We start from the raw sequence: 27,585 nt of genomic DNA, 5'->3' as shown, positions 1-27,585 counted from the left end.
TTCAAAATCAGGGCATTTTAGGTTTCTGGAAAAACCTATTCTAGACTCATCTTTTCCAGACCCTTCTTCTTTATCTGTCGAAGACTATCTTATCTGCCTTTGTTGCCGATTCTTTATGATTAGGGATCGAGACTAAGCAAGAGTTCGATTTGCATATTCCTTCTCTACAATCCCTTGAACCGCTTACGACAAAAAGGAGATTTCATTGTTCGCACCCTAAGCTTTTGTTTTCGATCCTCTATTGTGTCGTTCATTCACTAGTGCAGAATAAACTTTTTACAGCGTCCAATATGCACCGATTCATGCGCAAACGAGGTATATGAAGATGCGGTGGCACTTTTGTAAGTTTTTCGAACTTTTATGCCTCGGTTGAACATAGAACCGAGGCATAAACCCCCCCAAAATTTTTATTTTTTCCGCTGCTTTGATATTTTTAAACAGGTGACAGACTTTTATGTCTCGGGTCAAATCTAACCGAGACAGATAGATGTTTATGCCTCGGGTCTCCTATAACCGAGGCATATTTGAGTGGAATATGCCTCGGGTGAAATGTAACCGAGGCATATAGATGTTTATGCCTCGGTTTAAAATCAACCGAGACAATAAGTCTTCTTAGGGTTAAAAAGAAATCGCGCCACTGTTCATCTTCTTCGCGTTAGTAGCAACATTTTTTTCTCTCTTCCATTTTCGAACGCAAGTCTCGTTGCAGAACCAAGTTTTTCGTGCCCCTTCCTCTTCAACTTCTCGCGTCTTCCTCCTCAGTTTCTCATCCAACTCCTTGATTCTTACGAGCAACTTCACCTTCTCCCTCTCGCAGTCCTCCAATTTCGAAAACGCAGTGTTTCGTTTCTCTTTGGCATTTCTCAGAGTGGACACCTTGGACTGCACCAACTCCACGAGGTTCTTGTGCAGTGCCATGTTCTCGTCGACCTCGCGTTGGAGCTGGGCAGTGCAGTGCCGTTTCGATGCCGTGTCGGATTTAAGTTGAGGATAGAGCTGGGAGCAGAAGACGTACTCGATTTGCGCGATGCGGTCCTTGGCGTCTTAAATTGAAGCGGTGAGGATGGTGCTGAGACTGCCGAAGTGGTGTGCGGCGCCGGAGTCGGTGAGAGGAAACCCTAACTTTAGAGACGGTGGGTTAGAAAGTTTTTTTTTTTTTAAATTCGTGATACCCATTAGGCCTCGGTTCCCTCTAGAACCGAGGCAGTAACCCTTGCATATGCCTCGGTTCGTAACCGAGGCATAAATAGATCTTTTTTACCTCGTCAGTATATGCCTCGGGTGTAAAACCGGAGCCAAAAGGTCAAAATAACCGCGGTCAAATCCCTTCCCTACACTAGTGATTGTGCAAGAAGGTTCACCATAGTTTGAAATTTACAGTTTCATCTCCATCGACGTTGTTGCTCAATTACTGACGAAAGTGGGAGAAAGGTGTTGTTGTCTGTTTCATCTCCACCTCCCTTCTCGAAAGTGGCCTTTGGGCCATTCGTAGTTCGTTTTCTTCGTGGGTACGAGGTGAGTGATTAGAAATCCATGCAAAGTGAAGGTTTACGATTTTTCCTAACATTTTTTGTTGTTTATTTTTGGATCTCTTTCGATGTTGTTTTGCTTCCCAATAGAGAAGAAAACCATGTTGTATTTGTGCGTTTGTGCGTTTTGTACCACAGGTGATAGGATTACAAATAAATTGTGACAAAAGGAACTCATTCAACTTTCTGCAGTTATTTCTCCAATAAAACATAAAATATGGTGTTAAATTCTTTTCCTAAAATTTTTTTTATTATTCATACTTTGTTAATGTCTTATAGATTTTATAGTTGGAAGTAAGGGAGAGGAAAATTTGTTTATTATTCATACTTTGTTAATGTCTTATAGATTTTATAGTTGGAAGTAAGAAAGAGGAAGGAAAAGGGGTCGAAGGCATTTTTGTCGTGGAATGTGAGGCTACCCTGTAAACAAGAAAAAAAAAATTGGAGGATGGCTGACAACAAGGCTCAACTTAAAGGCAAGTTCATGATCTCAATCCATAGAAATTGTAGTCATGTTCTCAAGGTGGAATCTAATTTGGCTCCAACAAAAACTATTTGGTACTGAGTTGGCAAAAAGGATGTGTTATGGGAATTCTCAACTTGTTTGGCCATCTTGGTGGCTTCCTTGCTGAACATGAAGACATCAACCAATCGTAAAACAATAATTTGTATCACCGATTGAAGGATTAACCAAGGATGTTTCAAGAGCCAAGTCATACGAACTTTATTTTTTATTTACGCGAGGAGAAAGCACCAATAATTAGAAGAAACTTAAATTACTAAATTTTGCAGTCCTATGTTTGTGAATGTAGTCATGTTGGAAATATATATATATATATATATATATATATATATATATATATATATATATATATTGTGAATGTTTGAAGAGTATGATACATTAGTACTTGTCTTTTATGATGTTAAGTAAGAATTAATTATAAAATGTTGAAGTCATATTATTGGATTTTTTCCCTTACTACATGTCAACCCGTGACTTAATAAATGCTAACCTAGGTGCAATGCATTGCACATGAATTTTTCTTTCTCTGATAACTTCAATAGTAACACTTTCATGCCTTGAGTTCATGTGATAAAGTTAAATCTTCATACTCATATTCCTTCAAGTGAGTCTAATTTACTTCTTTTTGTGTTTTGGAAAAGGAAAATAAAGGTGTCTATATTTCTTCTTCACTTCCACTATGCAGTATTATGGCTTACCCATGACTACATAAGTGTTAACCCGTGGTATACGTTTTGAACATGTGTGAAAAGATGTACAGAACCTCTTTAAATCTTCATTCTCTTCATTACTAGTGGGGAATATATGTTGGTGAGTCAAGGAATGCAATTTTCTTAATTTAATCCATAACATCATATCACTAGATCCCTTAACTACGTGCCAACTTGTGACTTAATAAGTGTTAACCCAGGTGCAATGTTTTGCATATGAATTTTTCTTTCTTCAATAACTTTAGTAGGGGCACTTTCATGAGTGATCAAGACAGTGGAGTGATGCATCAAGGAGTGAACAAGGTGATGGGAAGTGATAATGAACATGCTTCAGTTTGAGATGTAAAGTCATCTGAGACTTTGATACAACCTACAAGAGGTAATGGGGAGTATATGGGAGGTGAGTCAGTATATCAGATACAAGTTAGTTGGACAAGTATGAAGGAGCATTCAAGTGTTAAGGTTGCAAGTTGGAAGTCATTTTAAGTGTAGTGACTAAACCAATCTACATTGTTGAACATATATCGCTTAGCACAAAGGCAAAATTTCCAGTGACTATAGGTGTTGGAGTCGTTATATCAGTCGTGTTTGAGTGGTGGTTCTCAGAGGAGATAAGGAGAACATAGCTCCTTCATATCTCATCGATGAATTTTCGAGGACGAAAATTTTTGTTGTTGGGGAGAATGTAAGGCCCACTTACTTTACTACCTTTATTTTAAAGGACTGCTCCAAATAAGTTGGGCCTAGGGCTGGCCCATAAGGAACCAAAGCCCCTAAACCAGCTGAAACACTTTCATTCTTCTCACTTTCAGAAAAATAGTCTACTTTCTCTTAGAACAGTAACGTTCCTTTGATAGGGTTTGGGGTTCATCCAAGTTTAACTGAGTTCAACCCATTTCTTTCACTCACGTAAGTTACTTCCGATGCATACTCTTCTCTTTTAGTTTAATCTTCATGCTTGTCGTTAGGGTTCCTCGTAATAATCTCGTGCTTCCTCTGTATTGAGATTTTCAGCTCTTAAATATGCTCTTGGAGTTGTCTTGCTCATTCGTTTAAGGGTCGGGGTCGTTTTGACTAGCTCTTTCCAGGTAAGGGAAGCTAGGGTTTATGTTTTTAAAGTTATTTTGCCGATTTTTGGTCTGTTGTATGGTTGTGATGCTTGAATGAGGTTGTTGGTCGAATAAAAATGTATGGTGTGTAAGTATGTTTGATTGATGTGGCGCTACTCTTTTTCTACACTGCACACTTTTCGTAAAATGAAGATTTCTATTAAGTTAACCGTTGGATAGAGTTGAAATTTTAACAGCTGATCCTTAACACATAATTCTTGACTTTGACCAGTCGAATCTTTAATCGGAGCTCTGTAGTGAGAGCAGTTTTTATCTCAAGGTCACTGAATTTGTGTTGTTGACAACACTGCACACTTTTCATAAAATAAAAGTTACTACTTCGTTAACCGTTGGATCGAGCTGATATTTTAACAGCTGATCCTTAACACATAGCTTTTGACTTTGACCGGTTCGATCTTGAATCAAAGTTCAGTAGTGAGAGCAGTTTTTATCGCAAGATCGTTATAGTTTGGTTGTTTCTAGGGGTGCACAACACGGGCTGGCCCGCCCCGCATACTCCTTGGCCCGCGGGCTGACCCGTTTTTTTTTTTTTTTTTTTTTTTTTAATTTTTTTTTAATTTTTATGGTAAAACTTTCAATGTTTAAAAATTGGGAAACTTTAAAAAGTTCACAAAATTAAGTAAAGACTTTGGGAAATTAGATGATAAATTGATAATTCAACATTTTCATCGTATTCATACTATGACATACACAATATATTCTTTAAATTTTACAACATCAAAAATTACATAATACTTGTCTTTTCCAGTTATACAAGAATTTGAAATGTTAATGCAAGAGTCCATAAAAGAAGTAATTAATATACACAAGTGCAAGTTTTTTTTTTAATTTTATACGGACTTGCGGGCCGGCCCGCGTGGGTCGCGAGCTAGCCCGTGCGGGCCGCGGGCCAAGCCCAAGTGGGCCTACAGGCTCACTATCCAGGCCCTAATTGCCATCCCTAGTTGTTTCTCTGATCTTGAATGGTTATTACTCGCTTGAATCTAATTGTTATATTAAAAGCATGTGATAAATGATTATGCATGAGTGATGTGATTCATGGATTGTGGATGATAGGTTTGGTATGAACTTGGCATGTGATTTAAATGAGATGATTGGTATTAAGGAGACATGGTATTGATATGAAATACAAATATATATTCACTGTTTGGGAAGGATGAGTTGGTATGGATTCAATATTTGGTTATGAATGAGAATGGGTTGTAAAGGTTGGCATGAGATATTGTGTATGGTAAACATTACTTGATTGATTGAACATGATTGGTCTGTGGTCAATGCGTAATTCCTTGAAATCTCTAGGTGGGATTTCATGGTCTTGCTTCAGTGGTTGGGACGTAATTCCATGGCCCCTATTAGTGGGTGTCCATGGTGATGCCCCATCTATATAATTTGGTAAGGATTCAAGGTAAGGATTGCATCTTGACACTCTAAGGAGTCAGTTAGTCTCACTTAGAGCGGACTGACTCCTATGGTGAGAGTAGCAGGAGGCCTGAAATTCATTAAGGGTTAACCTTGTGTGTGAGGGAATTGATTCATTGTAACACTTGTAACACATAGCTCGGGGGTGAGCAGCTCGAGGGTGAGCAGAGGTATCCATCACAAGTGCGAGCATCCGCTGAATCTGACCAAATTATATGTATCCGGATGAGTCGAGTCGAGTCTTAGTGTATTGATTGGGAGGTTGGATGATGTATGTATATTGGACTGTGAAAGTATATATGATTGCATGGTAAAATATTTTTTGCTCTAGCTTACCTTTTTGCTTGTTTGATTGCCTTTGTATGTTGTTCTTCTACTGTTGCGATGATCATCAATTTATTGATGGGAGCATATGCGAGAGGTACTCGAGGTCAACAAAGAAGGGATGGTTCTGCTGCACAGTCTACCCGTGCTGTCTCTTTGGGCTTTTCTTTAGGGCGAAGGCCCGTGTATTGTATTGCCCTTAAGGCTTTATTTTGAATAGTGGTTATCTCTTACACCTTTTGGGTTGTAGGCCTTGTAGTGAGCTTTAGTATTTCCTTTTAAGTACCTTGGATAACTGTAAGGGATGACTTTATACTCCGTAACTTGCTCTTTATATTATCCGGTGTAAGATTTTATTTAATTACGTTATTATTTAAATGAGATGTTACAATATTATTTTAGTTTTATTATTATTATCTATTATTATTATTATTATAGTTAAACTCACATTTTACATTTATTTACTATGGGATCATATATCAATTACTTACACTTTTTATTTGTTTTGTTGTTAGATTTATTTTTATATCTGCATAATTATTTGAATTAAAAAATAGTTACTAAAATTATTAAAATGATAAAATGGACAAATATTTTTTTGTATGAATAATTATTTTAATTTAACAAATAATAATTAAGAAGATAAAATTTTATAAACAAAAGAGGACACAACAAATGTATATCTTTTTATATATGTAGTTATTATTATTATTATTATTATTGTAAGGCCCAGTTATTTTTCGTTTGGTTTATTTTATAGGTTGTCCAATTCTTGGGCCTAAGGGGAGCTGGCCCAATTCATTTTCTGACCTAAAGCGCCCAAAAACCTAAGTTGAGCTCACTTTCGTAAAAACAGATTTCCCTTCTCTTAGAGCTGCTGCCGCCTCTGCTAGGGTTCCAGAGCGCACCTTCCGTTCGCATTCCGCTTGACTCCGTTCTTGACCCACGTAAGTGTTTCCAATCCATGCTCCTAAAATCTCTGGTCCTATTTTTTGTGTGTAGTGTTAGAGCTTCAGTAGTAAACACTCCCTGTTCGTTTTTCCAACTATGTGATCTCCTCCTAGAGCTGTGGTACTCCGCTATTCAGTGTCGGGACACTTTAAACTAGCTCGTTCCAGGTAGGGAAGGTAGAACCCACTCGTGTATTTCATTCTTTTACTGTTGTTTCACTATTTTACTGAGGGTCTTTGACTGATATGTGGCTCTGTGTGCTTAAAATGCGTTTGGTATGTTGTTTTGGTTTGGTGAGTACGACTATTGCAGGAGAACAGTGGCGAGCCTTGTTACTCTCGCCCAAGCGAGCCAGTCTCGCCTAGGCGAGATGAATAGGGACTCGCCTGGAACCTTTTTGCGCGAAAGGTCGCCCAGGCGACCAGCTCGACTTTTGAGCAAGCGAGTACCTCGCCTAAGCGAGAGGGGTCTCACCTAAGCGAGCTCCCGCGTGTGCTCCTGCCCCTTTCTTGAGCGCTCGCCTAGGCGAAGAGGGACTCGCCTGAGCGAGCACGTCTCGCCTGAGCGAGCACGTCTCGCCTGAGCGAGACCCTTCAACCTGAGTGAGGGGCTGGGCGAGACAATGTGCTGTTTGGATGCTCGGTTGTTCTTGGATAATTAGTATTGGTTTGGAAATGAATGGTATGATGATAAACATGTATATAATGAAATGTTATGTATGCTTGGCATGATTCATGAAATGTGGATGACGGGTTTGGTATGGACTTGGCATGTGAAATAAATGAGGCGATTTTTATTAAAGAGGCATGATAATGAGATGTGTTGGATTCTATGTCCATGGATGGATTATGATGAGTTGGAATGGGTTGGATATGGAAATGTGAAAGGTAACGGCTTTAAAGGTCGACATAATGAGGGGATCTTTGTATCGTGAATATTGTTTGCTTTTATGTTCGTATTTGGTCTGTGTCAGTGCATAAATCCTTGGGGTCTCTAGGTGAGACTGTCAGGGTCGCGCTTCAGTGGTCGGGATGTAATTCCATGGCCCCTGTTAGTGGGTGTTCATGGTGGTGCCCATCTGTATAGCTAGGTAAGGATTCAAGGTAAGGTTGCATCCTAACACTTTGAGGAGTCAGTTAGTCTCACCTAGAGCGGACTGACTCCTGTGGTGAGAGTAGCAGGAGGCCCGAAATTCATTAAGGGCTAACCTTGTGGTGAGGGAAATTTGATTCATTGTAACAATTGTAACACATAGCTCGGGGGTGAGCAGCTCGGGGGTGAGCAGAGGTATCCACCACAAGTGCAAGCATCCGCTGAATCTGACCAGGTTATACGAATCCAGATGAGTCGAGTCGAGTCGTAGTGTATTGGATGAAGAGTTATGACATGCTTGGTTGTTGTATGAGTATGGGATGGTGAAAATATAATTGACTGTATGATGAATATGTTATTGGCTCTAGCTTACCCTTTTTGTTGTCTGTTGTATGTTCTGTGGTGTAGCTTTTTCTTTTGCGATGATCATCAATTTGATTGATGGGAGCATATGGGCGAGGTTCACGTGGCCAACAAGGGAATGGTGATTTCGCTGCTTAGCCATCTGGGCTGGAGTTATTTTCTTCATGTTTTCTTTAAGGCTATGGCCCGTGTATCGCTTTATGTCTTTCTACCCTACACTCTTTGTTAGTCTTGTATTTAATTTTCCTTTGGCATCGTGGTGTGCCCGGTTTTGTAGGGGTTGTGTTAAGAACCCTAGGACTACGCTATAATGTTATCTCTGTGTGACGTTTCCTTTAATTTTGCGCTTTAAATTAAATGGGGCGTTACATTTATGGTATCAGAGCAGTCATTCCTTAGGTCTGTGGACTTGGATGTCCGCTTAGCTTTCTTTGTGTCTTCTAAGTGTTCTTAGTTAAATTTTTGCCTTTATCGAGCCTAACCAAGTGATTTTCTGTGTGCCAGTGGACTATGACACCTCCTCGTAGGACTCCGCAATCATTCCAGGGAGACGCACTGGATATCGCCAGAGCAATAGAGGCGATGGTAGCTGCTATGACGCAGTAGAGTACCGCCATGATGCAGCAGCACGAGGCATCTATGCAGCGACAGGCAGCGTCGCTCGAGCAGCAGCAATTGGTGATGCAGCAGATGGAAGTTGCAAGGGTGGCTGCCGAGGATGCTCATCGGCAGCATATGGAGGCCCTCCACCAGCTGGAGGAGAACAGGGCGGCTGTCCCTGTGTTTGGCCCTGAGCCACGACCACCAGTCAGGGAGTGGAGTCTGGAAGACTTCCTGAAGCACCATCTCGTGAAGTTCAACGGAAAGACCAGTCCAGATGCAGCCGATCAATGGCTGAAGGATCTACAGAGAATCTTTGATGCGAAGATGTGCCCAGCAGATAACAGGTTGGCCTTTGTCGTCTACATGCTGGCCGGAGAAGCTGAACACTAGTGGATGAGCATGAAGTCCATCATGGAGGAGAGAGGAAAGCCTGTGACTTGGGAGGCCTTCCGGGGGAAGTTCCTCTCAGAATATTTCCCCGACAGTGTCAGATACGCCAAGGAGGTGGAATTCCTCCAGCTCACACAGGGAGAGAAGTCAGTAGCTGATTATACTGAGAAGTTTATGCATCTCAGCCGTTTCTACACCTTGCCACTCGATGAGGAGTGGAGATGCCGCAAGTTTGAGAATGGACTCCGCGGCGACATTCGCTTGATGGTGGCACCCTTGTCCATCAAGGATTTTGCTGCTCTGGTAGAGAAGGCCAGAGTAATGAAGAATATGAAGAATGAGGTAGAGGGTCAGCGGCCTCAACAGCCTCAGAGGATTGGTGGGCCATCTGGGTCCAAGCCCAGACATGACGAGAGGAGGAGACCGTACGACAGACCTCACCATCAGCATCAGGGGTCTAGGGCTCTTCCCCCTCAGCAAGGTCGAGTCCAGTGCTATATATGTGAAGGTCCTCACCTGAGGAGCGCTTGCCCACGCATGGAGGGCTACCGCAGATGCAAAAACTGTGGTAAGGAGGGCCACTTTGGGAAGGATTGTCCCACCCTTGCTAAGGCAGCAGCACGCCCTCCAGTTCAGGCTTCTCATCAGCACCAACGGAGAGATAGAGGCAACAGGCCTCAGGCGACGGGCATAGTGTATGCCATGACCGGAGCAGAGGCCGCAGGCTCAGGTAATCTTGTTATGGGTTGATGCATAATAGCGGGTTAATCCTTGTGTGTACTGTTTGATTCTGGAGCGACACACTCTTTTGTGTCAATTGCTTGTGTGGAGCGTCTGGGTCTGCCGGTGCGCGAGCTGCAGTGTGAACTTGCAGTATCTACCCCGACGTCGGGTTTGGTCAGGACGTCATCCTTGTGTGCTAGGCTTCCAGTAGAGGTAGAGGAACGCAGGTACAAAGTAAATCTAATTTGCCTGCCCCTGCAGGAGTTGGAGGTGATCTTAGGGATGGATTGGCTCTCTGCCAATCGCATTCTAATAGACTGTCGTGAGAAGAGGTTGTTGTTTCCTGACTCAGAGGAGTTGGAGTTGGTGTCTCCTGAGGGGGTGGCGAGAGAGATTCAGAGTGGCGCGCAATGCTTCATAATCTTCGCTCGTATGGAGGTAGAGGAGAGAGAAGGACCATCAGTTATACCTGTGGTGCAGGAGTTTGAGGACGTGTTCCCGGATGAAGTGCCTGGGTTACCTCCCAGTAGAGAGGTGGAGTTCTCTATTGACCTAGTCCTAAGAACAGGTCCAGTCTCGATGGCTCCATATCGTATGGCTCCGGCAGAATTAGTGGAACTCAAGAAACAGATAGAAGAGTTGATGGAGAAACAGTTCATCCGACCCAACACCTCGCCTTGGGAAGCGCCAGTGTTATTGATGAAGAAGAAGGATGGAAGTTCATGTCTATGTGTGGACTACAGGCAATTAAACAAGATGACGATCAAGAACAAGTATCCGCTCCCGAGGATTAATGACTTGATGGATCAGTTGCATGGGTCGTCAGTGTTCTCGAAGATAGATCTACGATCGGGGTACCACCAGATTTTAGTAAAGGCTGATGATGTACAGAAGACGGCCTTCAGGTCCAGGTATGGCCACTACGAGTATGTGGTTATGCCTTTTGGTGTGACCAACGCTCCGGCGGTGTTCATGGATTACATGAACAGGATCTTCCGGCCTTTCCTAGATAAGTTTGTCGTAGTCTTCATAGACGACATCCTTATCTATTCCAGGACTCAAGAGGAGCATGCGGAACACCTGAGGTTGGTGCTTGGTGTTTTGAGAGAGAAACAATTGTACGCCAAGTTATCCAAGTGCGAGTTTTGGATGGGGGAAGTTCAGTTTTTGGGACATGTGATATCCGCCCAGGGGATTGCAGTAGACCCAGCAAAGGTCGAGGCAGTGGTAAAGTGGGAGAGTCCTAGTTGGCCACAGAGATCAGGAGCTTTGTAGGGTTAGCGGGCTACTATAGGAGATTCATAGAGGGATTTTCCAAGATAGTGGCGCCTCTTACTTTGCTTACCCGAAAGGACCAACCTTTCACTTGGACGGACAAGTGTGAGGAGAGCTTTCAAGAGCTAAAGAGAAGATTGACGAGTGCTCCTATATTGGTAATACCGAATGTGGGGAAACTGTTTGAAGTCTATTGCGACGCGTCTCATCTCGGGCTTGGTTGTGTCTTGATGCAAGAAAAGAAGGCAGTGGCGTATGCTTCACGACAGCTTAAGGTGCATGAGCGTAACTACCCCACTCATGATCTAGAGTTGGCGGCGATAGTATTTGCCTTGAAGATCTTGAGGCACTATCTCTATGGTGCTCAGTTCCGTGTGTTCAGCGATCATAAGAGCCTCAAGTACTTGTTTGACCATAAGGAGTTGAACATGAGGCAGAGGAGGTGGATGGAGTTCCTGAAGGATTACGACTTCGAGCTCTTATATCACTCGGGGAAGGCAAATGTGGTGGCAGATGCTTTGAGTAGGAAGACGGTACATACGGCACATCTAATGATAAAAGAGGTAGAACTACTAGAGGAGTTCAGAGACATGAGGATACAGGTGGAGTTGGGGTTCGAGTCCATTAGGTGTAGTACCCTTACTATATCTAGTAACTTCTTGGACTCGATCAGGGAGAGGCAGTTGTTGGATGCTAGTCTGGACAGGGTTAGAGAACAACTTGGATCAGAGGAAGCTAGAGACTTTGCTTTGAGTGATGATGGCATACTGAGGTTTCGGGGCAGAGTATGTATACCCGATGATGCGGAGGTAAAACGGTTAATTCTTGAGGAAGGACATAAGAGTCGTCTTAGTCTGCAGCCTGGCATGACTAAGATGTACCAGGATCTCAAGGAAAACTTTTGGTGGCAGGGAATGAAGAAGGATGTGGCACAGTTTGTATCAGCTTGTCTGACTTGTCAGAAGGCGAAGGTGGAACACCAGAGACCCGGGGGAATCCTACAGCCTTTGGAAATACTAGTGTGGAAATGGGACAGCATCTCCATGGATTTTGTGACCCATTTGCCACGGACTTTTAGGGGACATGACACCATCTGGGTGATAGTGGATCGGTTGACCAAGAGTGCCCACTTATTGGCGATGAACTTGAGAATGTCAATGGCCAAGTTGGCCCAACTATACATTAAAGAGATAGTGAGGCTTCATGGAGTGCCTTCGAGCATAGTTTCCGACAGAGACCCACGGTTCACATCTCGGTTTTGGCAGACACTATAGGGTGCGATGGGTAGCAAGCTCACCATGAGTTCAGCTTATCACCCTCAGACCGATGGCCAGTCTGAGAGGACGATCCAGTCGTTAGAGGATTTGTTGAGGACTTGCATATTGGATCATCTGGGTGCTTGGGATGAGGTATTTCCTTTGATAGAGTTCACCTACAACAACAGTTTTCATGCGAGCATTGGCATGGCGCCATACGAGGCTCTTTATGGCAAGAGGTGTAGGACTCCTCTTTGCTGGTATCAGGATGGGGAAGCGGTGTTGGTTGGACCAGAATTGTTAGAGCAGACCACCGAGAAGGTGAGGATGGTGAGAGATAGGATGCATGCCTCTCAGAGTAGGCAGAAGGCCTATGCAGACCGTAGGAGGAGGCCCTTGGAGTTCACAGCCGATGATCATGTATTCTTGAGGGTGACCCGAACCACTGGTGTGGGAAGGGCTCTCCGCTCAAGGAAACTCTCCCCTAAATTCCTTGGCCCATATCAAATCACGAGAAGGATTGGACTGGTGGCTTATGAGATAGCTTTACCCCCGCAGTTGGCGAACCTTCATCCGGTGTTCCATGTGTCACAGCTGAGGAAGTATGTATTCGATTTGGCCCATGTGTTGGAAGCGGAGGATATACAGATCAGGGAAGACCTCACCGTGGAAGTACTACCCATAGCTCTTGAGGATAGCAAGGTTGAGGAACGTCGAGGAAAGACATTAGTCTTGTTAAAGTCATCTGGGATCGGAGGACGGGTGACTCGACTTGGGAGTTAAAGGAGGACATGAGAAAATCACATCCACATCTTTTTACCTGATAAGTTTCATTTTCGGGGTCAAAAATTTTTGTTGTTGGAGGGAATGTAAGGCCCAGTTATTTTCCGTTTGGTTTATTTTATGGGTTGTCCAATTCTTGGGCCTAAGGGGAGCTGGCCCAATTCATTTTCTGACCTAAAGCGCCCAAAACCCTAAGTTGAGCTCACTTTCGTAAAAACAGATTTCCCTTCTCTTAGACCTGCTGCCGCCTCTGCTAGGGTTCTAGAGCGCACCTTCCGTTCGCATTCCGCTTGACTCCGTTCTTGACCCACGTAAGTGTTTCCAATCCATGCTCCTAAAATCTCTGGTCCTATTTTTCGTGTGTAGTGTTAGAGCTTCAATAGTAAACACTCCTTGTTCGTTTTTCCAGCTCTGTGATCTCCTCCTAGAGCTGTGGTACTCCGCTGTTCGGTGTCAGGACACTTTAAACTAGCTCGTTCCAGGTAGGGAAGCTAGAACCCACTCGTGTATTTCATTCTTTTACTGCTATTTCACTGTTGTACTGAGGGTCTTTGACTGATTTGTGGCTCTGTGTGCTTAAAATGCGTTTGGTATGTTGTTTTGGTTTGCTGAGTACGACTGTTGCAGGAGAACAGTGGCGAGGCCTGTTACTCTCGCCCAAGCGAGCCAGTCTCGCCTAGGTGAGATGAACAGGGACTCGCCTAGAACCTTTTTGCGCGAAAGGTCGCCCAGGCGACCAACTCGATTTTTGAGCGAGCGAGTACCTCGCCAAGGCGAGAGGGGTCTCGCCTAAGCGCGTGTGCTCCTGCCCCTTTCTTGAGCCCTCGCCTAGGCGAAGAGGGACTCGCCTGAGCAAGACCCTTCAGCCTAAGCGAGGGGCTAGGCGAGACAGTGTGCTGTTTGGATGCTCGGTTGTTCTTAGATGATTAGTATTGGTTTGGAAATGAATGGTATGATGAGAAACATGTATATAATGGAATGTTATGTATGCTTGGCATGATTCATGAAATGTGGATGATGGGTTTGGTATGGACTTGGCATGTGAAATAAATGAGGCGGTTTTTATTAAAGAGGCATGATAATGAGATGTGTTGGATTCTATGTCCATGGATGGATTATGATGAGTTGGAATGGGTTGGATCTGGAAATGTGAAAGGTAACGTCTTTAAAGGTCGACATAATGAGGGGACCAGGGATTTTAGGAGCATGGATTGGAAACACTTACGTGGGTCAAGAACGGAGTCAAGCAGAATGCGAACGGAAGGTGCGCTCTGGAACCCTAGCAGAGGCGGCAGCAGCTCTAAGAGAAGGAAAATCTGTTTTTACGAAAGTGAGCTTAACTTAGGGTTTTGAGCGCTTTAGGTCAGAAAATGAATTGGGCCAACTCCCCTTAGGCCCAAGAATTGGACAACCCATAAAATAAACCAAACGGAAAATAACTAGGCCTTACAATTATCACTACGAGATATTATTATAATGGTGTTATTATTATTATTATTTTTTTTATAGTTAGACACACATCTTAAATTAATTTACTACAAGATCGTAATTTAATTATTTGTCATTTTTATTTGTTTTGTTGTTAATGTATATCGTTATATATAATTATAGATTATTATAGTTGACATTAGCCTTCACGTTACAATTAATATTAATATTTATAGCATAAATATTATTATTATTATTGGTATCATTATTATTATTATTATTACTATTCATAATGGTGTTATTATTATAAGTGTGCTTTTTGTAACACTCCATTTAATTAATAAACGTAATTAAAGGAAGCGTCACACCAAAATAATATAGTAGCGCAGTCTTGGAGTTTAAACATAACTCCTTACCATTATCCAAGGCACACAACGATGCCAAACTAAACCAGATACAAAAATTCAACAGTAATAAAATGGACATTTAAAGGACAGCCAATACATGGGCCATAGCCCTAAAATAAGGCCCAAAACAATAGAATCCAGCCCATGTGGGCTACACAGCGAAACCATCACCTCCCTGTGGACCAGGGGTGTTTCTCGCATATGCTCACATCAATAAGTTGATGATCACCGTAAAAAGAGAAAACCACACACACAGAACATACAACAAACAATAGAAAGGTAAGTTAGAGTATAAAACAGTCTATCATGCAGTCACATGTTATTTCACAGCCCAAGCAGTATATGTCATCCAAACATGTTATGACTTCTCAAACAATACACTAAGACTCAGACTTGACTCATCCGGATACGTATAATTTAGTCGGATTCAGCGGATGCTTGCACCTGTGGTGGATTTCTCTGCTCACCCCCGAGCTGCTCACCTCCGAGCTAAGTGTTACAATGTCTCAATCCCCCCACACAAGATTAACCCTTAATAAATTTCAGGCCTCCTGCTACTCTCACCACAAGAGTTAGTCTGCTCTATGTGAGACTAACTGACTCCTTAAAGCGTTAGGATGCAATCTTACCTTGAATCCTTACTAAATTACATAGATGGGGCACCACCATGAACTCCCACTAATAGGGGTCATGGAATTACATCCCGACCACTAAAGCACCACCATGAGGTCTCACTTAGAGGCTCATGGAATTATGTGCTGACCACATACCAATCATACTCAATCAATCAAGTAATATTTAATACAAATATAGATCCCATGCCAACCTTATTAACCATTCTTCATTCATATTCCATGTTGAATCAATAACAACACATCCTTCCCAAATTCATGAATATAGAATTATATCTCATGCCAATACCATACCAAAATTTATCATGTCTCACCCATGAATTATTCCATATCTCATATCAGTTCCATACCAACTTATCATATTCAATCCATGAACCAATCCCATACATGCACATTATGCATTTCATGCCTTTAACATATCAGCTCATCCAAAATATAGTAAGCATACAAAGACAATATGAGAAAAACAATATTGGGCCTTACACTTTTTTTAATTATAGAAAATGTTGTTATACTAAATATTTTTGCTAAATAGAGTTTTAATCTTTTAAAATTTTTATAATTTATATTAATAATATTATTAGTATTTTTAATTATTAAATAAATATAATAACAATTATATTATTATTCTAAAAAAATTTAAAATAATAACAATTATATTATAATTATTTCATAAAATCAATTAACTATATTATATTATGATATCAGTTCTATTTATTATATTTAAAATTAAAATTATTATTGCATCACTTAAATTTACTAATTATATTAATAACAATATTTGCAATAATATAACTTAATATAACAATATTTGTAAACACAAGCGCTATCGCGCATGTGTGTATGCATTTTTTGAATTATATTAATAATTGATGATATTGTAATGTTATTAAGTTAATAAACAAAATAAAAGTATATTTATAAAAAATAAAATAAAATGTACGGAGAAAATAAGAGAAAAATAACTGTTGATGAATAGTAAGTGAAAAAAAGAAAAAGGAGATAAATAAATAATTTTATAAAAACTTGTAAAAGTAACCATGAATTTTTTAAAATTTAATAAATAATTAAATTATAAAGGGTAAAGTTGGAATTATGAAATGTGGACACAAAAGAGGGAATTCCTTTATATATATAGATAGATAGATACGTTCACTATTTTAATATTTATAACAATATATAAAGATGATTCCCTCTTTTGTGTTCACATTTCATAATACCAATTCTACCATTTACAATATAATTATTTATTAAATTTTTTCAAAATTAATGGTTATTTTTACTTATTTTCTATAAAACTGTTTATCTTTTTTTTATTCATTAACAATTAATTTCTCCATTTATTTCACTTTATTTTTAATAAATATAAATTTATTTTATATATTAACTTAATATATTAAATACTATTATCATTCATATTTAAAAAATAAGTGCACGACGACATCTGTACGCTAATACAAAGGAAAACGATTGTTTAACAAAGTGAATGTTACAAACTTTTTGACAAAGTGACGTGGCATGTATTAAAATGATTTTTTTGAGTTAAAAAATGGAAACTGCACGTGTGAGAGAGAATTGAAGAATAGGGACGTGGGTTCAAAAAATAGATTGTCTTTCACATAACTGTTCTCGCGCGTTGGAGTTCATTTTTGGCCCCTCTTAAACCTTTTCTTCCCCTTCTCCACGGTGATACAGAACCATTCTCCTGCACATTTCCATTGCTTAAAATTTCCGCTGCATTCACCCAAACCCATTATCGTTGCACATCGAATCCCACCTACACGAAAGCAGTTCGTCCCGACGGTGGTAGACGAAATCACAGTGGAACGTTCCCGACGGTGGTTGACGGAGAGCATTGAAGTTGCAGGTTAGCATTTTCGATTATAAATCAATTTGGGGTTTAGGGTTTTGATTGGAAACCATTTCTGCTTGGAGTGGAATGTATTTTTGGGGTTTAGGGTTTTCATCCGAAACTGACGTGCTCCTTATGATATCTATGACAGCTTCGTGCCATTGCTGGAGGTGAGATGAAAATTGAAGTGTGGTGTTTACGGAGCTGACTTATTTGCAGGTTATTTCAATTTTGCTTTTGTGAGTGTCATTTGAATCTAGCCTCCTTTATTTTGAGTTTTGTTCTTTGTGAATCCCCTATTTGATTTGAAATGGTTTGTTGTGTTGTGGTGTTTGATGAAAGTATGATTGGATGGCTTAGTCTTACACACTCGTTGAATGAATTCTATTAGTTGGAAGCTTTATATTATTTGCATACTAAAAGTTGCAATGCATTTGCCACATAAACAGTTACAATTTGGTGTTTAATATTTTGGTCCATGTTTACGTGATGTATTATCCATTTGTCATATTCTTCATCTTTTCATTTTGATTTGGTTACAGTTGTTATTATATCTTTACATTGTGACGTTGTTTCTTTTTATTCTCAACTCATGTTAATTTGTATGTTAGTAATTGATTTCATATTATTTTGTTGAATGAACCTATGAATCAAAGTTTTACCTGAATCATATATGCTACATATGTTTTATGACAAAAAATGAGATTAAATTCTGTAGTTATGATTCTGTAAGAATATTGGAACTTTTGAAAACTCCCCTTGCAAATTTTGTATCACTTCGCTACTAGTGTCAATGGTGAATAACATGAACCTAGTTAACACCATTTAAGAATTTAGATTGGAACTCTATTTCCAAGCACATTCTATTGTGATAATAATTTGGTTAAAATTTTTCATATTTTTTATATTATTTGAATTCTAAAAGTTGCAATGTGTTTGCCACATAAACAGTTCCAATTTGTTGTTTAATACTTTGTTCCTTGTTTTATTAGTTTGATTACTTTATTTGATCATGTGGTGTTATGTGTTTTATCCGTTTTGGTGATGTGCTTTTTTGGTTTTTATGATTGATTTTCTGTGTGGTCATTTTTAGGTTTTAGGGCGTTGGTGAGTGTTTGTTGATAACTCTACTAAGTATGGATATGCAACAAGGTAATGACTCCATTGAAAATAAGGTATGAATAACGTTACCATACATTTGATTTGTGTTTGACATTTTAATAAGTCCCATTAGTGTAGTTGTTTAATTTTCTTTGCAGATACATTTGAGGCATTCTTGTGGAACAAAATATCTTGCATCTATTAACAACCAGTTAACAGCAGAGCAAAAATTATTTATTGAAGGGACATGTTTCGGATGGTTAACAATGTTGAAGGAGCCTACGAAATTGTCTAGAAACCTTCTTAGTAAATTATGTTCTAGATGGGATGACAAGAGTGGATGTTTTCAAATTAGATCCCAATCAGTTCGATTTACTTTATTGGATGTTTGTGTAGGTCTTGGTCTTAGGGTGGTTGGTCCAAAATTCAATTTAAACGAAATCGAAGTGGAGAGTAATTGTAGGAAAATGTTTCAAAGTAAGAACGTCGACTTAAGCATGTTGTATGACTTCCTAATGCGAAATAGGAAAGAAATTTCTATACCTGACTTTTGTAGAGTTTATATATTGTTGGGCATTTGTGAATTTTTGTTGCCAAATCGTATTGGTAGGGTTTTCCCAATTCTGTTTAAGCGGGTAGATGATATTGAAGGTCTTGGAAATTTGAATTGGGGTGTTGTTGTGTATGAATACTTGGTTGGGAGCATATGTCGTGCTTCTTTCTTGTTTAAGAGAGGTGGAACTAAAAGACACTTCCATGTAGATAGATGTGTTTATTTGCTACAGGTATGAATTTTTGATTTAGTGTTTACTTGACTTGAATGATGTTGTAGTATTTGTTGTTGATCGACAAATGTTCTTCATTCATATGTTTTGTAGTTATGGGCTTATGACCATCTGCTTATGTGGTCCCAAAAGGGTCGATGTTTGTCAACCAAATTCCCACGTGTTTTGCATTGGATGAATGTGAAAGTGGGCGATTTTGTCATCAGTCGAAGTTTCAATAAGAATTTGGTAATTTTCAATTTAGTTATTTTTATTTTTGTAATTATTACATGGTTTATTTATTGCATGCACTGATTTATGGCTTCATTTTGGAATGGTATGCAGGTTGTTTTTGATGTAGTTGCCTCACCAGAAGAGTTTGGTTATGTAATTGTTAGAGAAGCTTTTGAAGCCTTTGGTCGTGGTTTTTCTGAGAAGACAGACGTGACAAACAACGATGGGTTAGAACTTGCGGTAGATCAACAAGAACAGCTCATTGATGAACTAGAAGCTCAATTGAAGGAATTGAAAAGGCATATTGTCGATAGGACAGGTGAATTTAATGAGGGATCTGGAGGGTGTTCCCATCCAAGTCATGAGTATTTTGATGACATAATTGGCGATGGTGTTGCGGATGTCAACGGTTGTTGCAGTGCTCAACACAGTTATTCCGTTTTTGGTAAAGACATGGACCATGATGAGGAAGTTCAAAAAGCAGCAGAGTTTGATAATGAAGACACAAATGAATATGAAGAAAGCAATATGTATGATCGAATGAAGCATCAACCACGATTACGTTTGAAGAGTGCAAGAATTCGAACCCTATTTGCCACATATCAGAGACGAAAGTTTCGTAAATAGATGTGTGTACTTGTTTTTTTGAAATTTGTGGAGAAAATAGTTGATGTATTTATGTTATTATGACATTGCAAGACCTTGTTATCGGACATCATTTAGAGCTTTTGCTACAATATTATGTTGAAGTGCTTACTATGTATAAGATAGATACTTTGTGTTGACCAAATTAGTGTCATTTATCAGGTTTGATGTGTCACAAATATGTACATCTGTATTGGTCCATAAACAGTAACTGTATTTGCCATTTAAGTTGTCAATGTCTACCACTTTAATCTCCAATTAAAATTTGAATTTTTTTTTTCCAAAATGTGTAAAGGACATACCCAGGCACTTAAATTATGCACTAATATTTGGATAAGAAAGTTAGGCATGTATCCGTGGTTAAATTTTGTTCCAATTCAAATGGGCACCTGTCTAAGGACAATTTGTGCAAAACCCTTTACAGCGTTTGCCATTTAAGTACTTTGTCATTGCCATTTAAAGTTGCAGCCTTGGTCTTCGCAAATTATTTTCGAACTTTATGTGCTTTCCATTTATGTAGGTCACACCAAAAAATTTTTACTGGTTTTTTATTAAGAGAGTTTAGTGAATAGAAAATGCAAATAAAGTTCCCACCTGTAGTGCAAAACATTTAACAGCGTTTGCCATTTAAGTAGTTCCTGATTGCCATTTAAAGCTGCATCCTTTCTGACACCAAACTATTTTGGAAGTTTATGTGTTTTCCATTTATGTAGGTCACACCAAAAAAGTTTTACTGTTTTTTTATTAAGAGAGTTAACTGAAAAGAAAATGCAAATAAAGTTCCCACCCGTCTGTGAAAATCTGTTGTGCAAAACATTTAACAGCGTTTGCCATTTAAGTAGTTCCTGATTGCCATTTAAAGCTGCATCCTTTATGACACCAAACTATTTTGGAAGTTTATGTGTTTTCCATTTATGTAGGTCACACCAAAAAAGTTTTACTATTTTTTTATTAAGAGAGTTTACTGAAAAGAAAATGCAAATAAAGTTTCCACCTATCCGTGAAAACCTGTTGTGCAAAACATTTAATAGCGTTTCCCATTTAAGTAGTTCCTGATTGCCATTTAAAGCTGCATCCTTTATGACGCCGAACTATTTTGGAATTTTATGTGCTTTCCATTTATGTAGGTCACACCAAAAAAGTTTTACTGGTTTTTTATTAAGAGAGTTTAGTGAAAAGAAAATGCAAATGAAGTTCCCACCTGTCCGTGAAAACCTGTTGTGCAAAATATTTAACAGCATTTGCCATTTAAGTAGTTCCTGATTGCCATTTAAAGTTGCATCCTTTATGACACCAAACTATTTTCGAACTTTATGTACTTTCCATTTATGTAGGTCACACCAAAAAAGTTTTACTGGTTTTTTATTAAGAGAGTTTAGTGAAAAGAAAATGCAAATAAAGTTCCCACCTGTCCGTGAAAACCTGTTGTGCAAAACATTTAACAGCGTTTGCCATTTAAGTAGTTCCTGATTGCCATTTAAAGCTGCATCCTTTATGACACCAAACTATTTTGGAACTTTTTGTGCTTTCCATTTAGGTAGGTCACAAAAAAAATGTTTTACTGGTTTTTTATTAAGAGAGTTTAGTGAAAAGAAAATGCAAATGAAGTTCTCACCTATCCGTGAAAACCTGTTGTGCAAAACATTTAACAGCGTTTGCCATTTAAGTAGTTCCTGATTGCCATTTAAAACTGCATCCTTTATGACACCAAACTATTTTCGAACTTTATGTGCTTTCCATTTATGTAGGTCACACCAAAAAAGTTTTAGTGGTTTTTTATTAAGAGAGTTTAGTGAAAAGAAAATACAAATAAAGTTCCAACCTGTCCGTCAAAACTTGTTGTGCAAACCTCTTTACAGAGTTTTCCCATATAGGTAGTTAGGGATTGTCATTTAAAGTTGCAGCTTTGGTCCAACCAAATTATTTTAGAACTTTTTGTGTTTGCCATATATTGGTGACACCAAGAAAGTTATACTGATTTTTGAATAAAAAAGTTTAGTGAAAAGAAAATGCAAATGAAGTTCCCACCAGTCAATCAAAACCTGTTGTGCAAAACAGTTCACTGCGTTTGCCATATATAAATTCAGTGATTGACATTTAAACTTGCATCCTTGTTTTCATTGTTAGGCATTGAAACATCCTTCCATTTTTTTGAGGAACTTATTTTTAAACATTATGAGCATGCCAGAACGTCATAAGACAAAACAAAATCCAGTTATTTATTTGCAGCCCACAACATGCATAGATCCAATAACGCACTGAAATAACGAAAACATGTTGTTCAATATGACTAACTGAGTTTGCCATATAAGTACTTAGTGTTTGCCATTTAATTAAAAGTTGAAATCCTAAACATGTATACATTAAACAAACATGGTATTATGTTAAAACATTCAGACACGAAAACAAACATAAGTTATCAATTGTCATCGTTCGATGATTTTGCATTTGATGTTTGCCCAAGATCAGTTGAAGGTACTTCATGTAATGGAGGTTTTAGTTTTTTCAAGATCGCTTCGACGTTCACTTCTTCTCCATGCCTGTTGCTTAGTAGGGTAACAAATGCCTTCACTAGATCCTCAGTTGGGGGGCATATGTCGAACTTGAATACCTATTCATGTATGAAATAATATGTTAGTGAATTTATTTAGTACATAATAAGATATGACTTATTTTATACATTTCGTATTACCTTCACCATGTTCCTTATTGTTATGTTAAGGTAATGAGTTGTGGAACTTGCCCGAAAAAATACAACCTATTTAAGTTGAATTTGAACAAGTTAAGTTTTGATAGACAATAAATATTTCAATTTCTCTTTTGTTATAAAGGACTTAGAAATAGGAAAGTACATCTTGTAATAGCATCACTGAGCCAATACCAATGTTTGGACCAAATTGTCCATCTTGTACAACTTTCTTATGGACACTAGCCTTCGCGGTTCCAAATTGATCCTACATAAAAATTAGACTACTTCAGTATTTATATTTGAAATACTTTTGCATTTCAAGTACGAAGGCATAACCACTAACCTTGATTGTGATTGTCATATCACCCAATCTGTTGTGCTTGCAGTCTTTGATAATGCATGCCAGAAAAGCCAACCTATCCTCATCCAACGACTTTCGGGTATGTAGTTTGGCATCTAGTTTGCTTAAGAATTGCATGTCACCATCACCACCCAAACCTGCATCGGAGTTTAAAAAATAATTTCATTTCAATTATAAAGTCAAACAAACTCGTATGATGTTTATACCGTGACGCTTGATAAACATTTTCGCTCATTTCCACCTGTCCTTCACAAATTCTTGTGTGTTTTTGGCTTCACTTGATTCCCTGTTTAATAAAACTGCTTGCACATTACCAGCTGGACCAGGAATAAGATCTATATTTGAGTTGCACTTTTTGAAAATTGTTTCCATGTTGGAGTCATCAATATCCAATCCCTCCCAAGGTTCCAATTGCGCACCTGGATTTAAATGAAAAAAAAAAGTCATTATGTTAATAAAATGTTACGTAGAATAAGATAATAAAAAGCTTGATTTTTTGTTGCAATGTTATACCGACATCGCAATAGCAAGATTTGAAGGCAGAAGTTCCTACCTCTTTGACGGTGAAAGATTACTTAAGTCATATACTTTTCTTCACTTTAAGATTTGATGAAGGGGAACTCTATTTAAATCACTTTAATTGCCTATGGACAAAATTCCCAATTTACCCTAATACTTACTTTCTCATCAAGCTTTCATATGACTGAAACGTACTATTGCATTGTAATAACTATTCATGTCCCATCCACCCAGCTGGGTCATTGAATGCAAACGGATGCAACCAACATAGCATTTCATCTCCCATTTATTACGGAACAGTGAGTTGGCGCCAACTTTCATCATTACCTTACCCAACTTTCTTCAACCTCCGTGGTGGTTCATTGGGTCATTGAATGTGCACGGATGCAACCAACATAGCATTTCTTCTCCCAGTTATTATGCAACAGTGAGTTCGCGCTTACTTCATTCATTATCTCACCCAACATTCTTTAACCTCCGAGGTGCTTCATAGAGGAGGTAAGTACACCATTCATTGCTATATTAAATGAAGCATTTAATACAATGCAGTCCATCTGTGATAGTTGGACAACATACCTAAAAATATAGTCTTTAATCTACAGTTCAACAACCATAGGGTTTTGCGAAAGATGTAAAGTTGATTCATAAAGACACCCGTTAAGATATGGTTCTTCTAGTTTCCAATGTGTGGGTATTGGCCTATATAGTTGTGGTAACAATAAATGTCCAGTAACAAGCTTATTTTTATTATTATTTTTTCATTATTTTTTAATGCACAGGAAATTTATGTGTGACCAACGACATTTTCAATAAGTATGACCATGGAAAATGTGGAAGCCACCCATACGTTGGGACTAAATGACATTTCCTTGTACGGGGACGACCAAAGTCAAGCAACCACTATGACGTTGGTACCCAATAGTTGTAATAATGAAGGTGCTGACTTAGACCAACATAGGGACCCCACTATTGGGATGTGGTTCGAAACAGAGGACGAGGTCAAAAAAATTTACAAGGACTATGCTATTCGAAAAGGTTTTGGGGTGAGGATAAGAACTTCACAAAAGGATCTGGATGGGAACATTTCGTATTTGAAGTTAGTGTGCTCGCGGGAAGGAAAATATGTGTTCGCAATCCCTCTAGAAAAGAAGACACTACATACCTAAAGGAAGAATTGTCCTGCTCAAATGACTGCACTTAAAAGAGAAGGAAAATGGTGCATTAAAACTTTGGTGGACGAACACAGTCATGATATTAGCCCAAGAAAGTCAAGGCTAATTAGAGGTAATAGAATCATCAATATGCATGCAAAGAGAACCCTTGACATAAATGACGAGGCGGGAGTGCGCATCAACAAGAGTTTTCGATCGTTGGTTTTTTATGCAGGCGGTTATGAGAACCTGGACTTTGTTGAGCGTGACGTTAGAAACTACTTAGGAAGAGGCGTGCTCTTGGAAAAAATGGGGACGGCCAAGCATTGCTAAATCACTTTTCCCGCATGAGAGAACTAAATAGTAATTTCTTTTATGAGATTGACTTGGACTCCGAAGATCATATCCGTAACATTTTTTGGACAGATGCAAGGAGTCACTCCGCATGTCATGATTTTGGAGACGTTATGTCCTTCGATACAACTTACCTAACAAACAAATATGACATGCCCTTTGCACCGTTTGTGGGGATTAACCACCACGGTCAATCAATTTTATTAGGATGTGGATTACTGTCTAAGGAAGACACAAGTACTTTTGTTTGGCTCTTTAATGTGTGGCTGAAGTGCATGTCAAATAAGGCACCAAATGGTATAGTTACTGACCAATGTAAGGCAATGCAAAATGCAGTACAATGTGTGTTTCCAAGTACTCGACATCGGTGGTGCCTTTGGCACATCATGAAAAAAATACCAGAGAAGTTGGTTGGGTATGGCAACTACAATGCCATAAAAGAAGCATTTAAGCAGTTGGTGTACGACTCCATTGATGGTGAAGCATTTGAGTCTAGGTGGGCTGAATTTATCAACACGCATGCATTAGAAAAAAGTGATTGGTTATCCTCGTTGTTCGAAGAGAGAGAAAGATGGGTACCATGTTACTTGAAGAATGATTTTTGGGCTGGAATGTCCTCAACACAACGAAGTGAGGGGATGAATGCATTTTTTGATGGCTTCATTAATTCAAGTACCACACTTGAACAATTTGTCATGCAATACGACAATGCCTTACGACAAAAGGCCGAAAAAGAGTACGAAGCTGACTTTGCATCCTTGAATACAACAATACCTTGTGGTTCTCAATCACCCATAGAAAGACAATTCCAAAGTGAGTATACCCATGCTAAATTTGATGAAGTCCAAAATGAATTCAGATGTAGGATGAATTGTTTTGTGAAAGATGTGAACAATAATGTTGTGCAATCAAAGTACAAAATATTGGAGGAGGTTATGTGGAATGGTCATTGTGCTAACAAGTTTTATGAAGTTTATTTTGATACTGGGAGTCATGATATAAGATGCAGCTGTCGATTGTTTGACTTCATCACCTACTATACTCAATCCTAAGCACATGCAAACATCAACACACCTAAGTGGGACTATGTGTTGTATTACACGAAAACCTTTAAATTCTGGAACCCATCTCCTTAGCATCTCCATCAGCAGAGGTTTTGAGATATTCAGAGGTCTATCCATTTGCAAACACCATTTGAAAGGTGTACCTTCTACCTTTGAACGATGTATATCTTTTAGTACACAGTTCAGGTGAACAATATATTGTGTTTTAACAAAATCACGAACCCGAATCTATTAAGAAACATATAATAAAACAAAATATTATTTTGAATTCAAATATTTGTTAACAAAAATTTCGTAAGAATATCAAACTTACCTTCTTTTCATCCTGGTTTGGCAGCTTTCGCTTAACCATTGCGACGTAACAAAGAAATGTGCACACCTACTTAAATTCTTCTGAACTGATGATGAATGAACCAAAATTCTACCTGTAACAACATCAACAACCCACACAAATTATTTCAGAAAACCATGGTTAATGGTGCAAGAAAACCATTACTGTGTCACTCTACTAATTATGAATTTATTTATTACTTCATTAATTAAATGAGACTTAAGAAGAACACACAGAGTCAAGGTCAATTTCCATGCTGCTAGCCAGCAACATCAATTGCAGCTTACTAAACTTTCATCATAACCAAAAGGATAAAACTCATGCATGTCGGATTGAGGAGTTATGAAAAGGGCAAAACTAAGATGAATTTCCTGAGGTACACTTTTTGTTTTTCTCCAATTAAAATTAAAGTTTCACCTCCTAGCTTCAACAGATCTTTAATACAAACCTCTATTATGGATATTGCAATGTCAAACTCCAACTCTGATTGGACAACAGTACCATAAACACGTAAGAAATTGCATTGAAGTTTTTTCCTTAATAAAACCCATAAAAAATAGCATTGTTCTTCCAGTAATGTACGTAGTTTTTTATCTTACACATTCTTCAGGTTCTAGTATACCATTGCAGGATTCCTACACCTGAGAGGGAACATGTATTTTCAAAAGTAACAACTGTTGCACTAAAATAAAGAATCCAACTACTTCTTTCAAGTACCTTAAAAACACTATAATAGTCCAGATTTGGGTGTGAGATCCTCCATGCAAAATCCCTTACTGGTACAAAAGTTCATTAACTAACTGTAAAAGCATTTCCACAGCAATAACATTAGCTTCCTGTATCATAGTTTTATACTGTCCCGAATCAACTAAACATTCAATATTCAAACCTTAATAGCAAAACTACTTTCAATATTCCATTAAAAGGATTATGACTAGCACATTCATGAACCATTGCACTATAAACAACAAACTATCTATCT

The 27,585-nt window shown here is 38.8% G+C and overlaps 2 protein-coding genes, 1 long non-coding RNA gene and 1 pseudogene across 3 annotated transcripts; all 4 read left to right on the top strand.

The window, feature by feature from the left end:
• Positions 1–5,996, top strand: LOC146884709 (uncharacterized). The gene is made up of 2 exons (XR_014996600.1): positions 1–341; positions 1,876–5,996. It is a non-coding gene; the product is annotated as an uncharacterized LOC146884709 (long non-coding RNA).
• Positions 5,997–9,055: 3,059 nt separating this feature from the next.
• On the top strand, positions 9,056–13,864 carry LOC114191247 (uncharacterized). The gene is made up of 8 exons (XM_085675989.1): positions 9,056–9,764; positions 10,074–10,500; positions 10,813–10,984; positions 11,401–11,645; positions 11,706–11,841; positions 11,944–12,051; positions 12,883–13,022; positions 13,699–13,864. The coding sequence occupies exons 1-8, from the start codon at positions 9,056–9,058 to the stop codon at positions 13,862–13,864; spliced, it is 2,103 nt and encodes a 700-aa protein (XP_085532115.1).
• A 2,999-nt stretch (positions 13,865–16,863) lies between these two features.
• Positions 16,864–20,371, top strand: LOC114189738 (uncharacterized). The gene is made up of 6 exons (XM_085675342.1): positions 16,864–17,405; positions 17,542–17,609; positions 18,484–18,565; positions 18,650–19,276; positions 19,370–19,504; positions 19,601–20,371. Exons 3-6 carry the CDS (start codon positions 18,527–18,529, stop codon positions 20,114–20,116), a joined length of 1,317 nt encoding a protein of 438 aa, XP_085531468.1. The 5' UTR covers positions 16,864–17,405; positions 17,542–17,609; positions 18,484–18,526; the 3' UTR covers positions 20,117–20,371.
• Positions 20,372–25,201: 4,830 nt separating this feature from the next.
• Positions 25,202–26,260, top strand: LOC114191246 (protein FAR1-RELATED SEQUENCE 5 pseudogene; annotated as a pseudogene).
• Positions 26,261–27,585: the final 1,325 nt, after the last annotated feature.

The sequence above is a fragment of the Vigna unguiculata genome, chromosome 7 (assembly GCF_037176805.1).
Source record: "Vigna unguiculata cultivar grain cowpea cultivar isolate G323 ecotype 2 chromosome 7, ASM3717680v1, whole genome shotgun sequence".
Lineage (NCBI taxonomy): Eukaryota > Viridiplantae > Streptophyta > Magnoliopsida > Fabales > Fabaceae > Vigna > Vigna unguiculata.
This window is presented reverse-complemented; position numbering and strand designations above follow the sequence as displayed.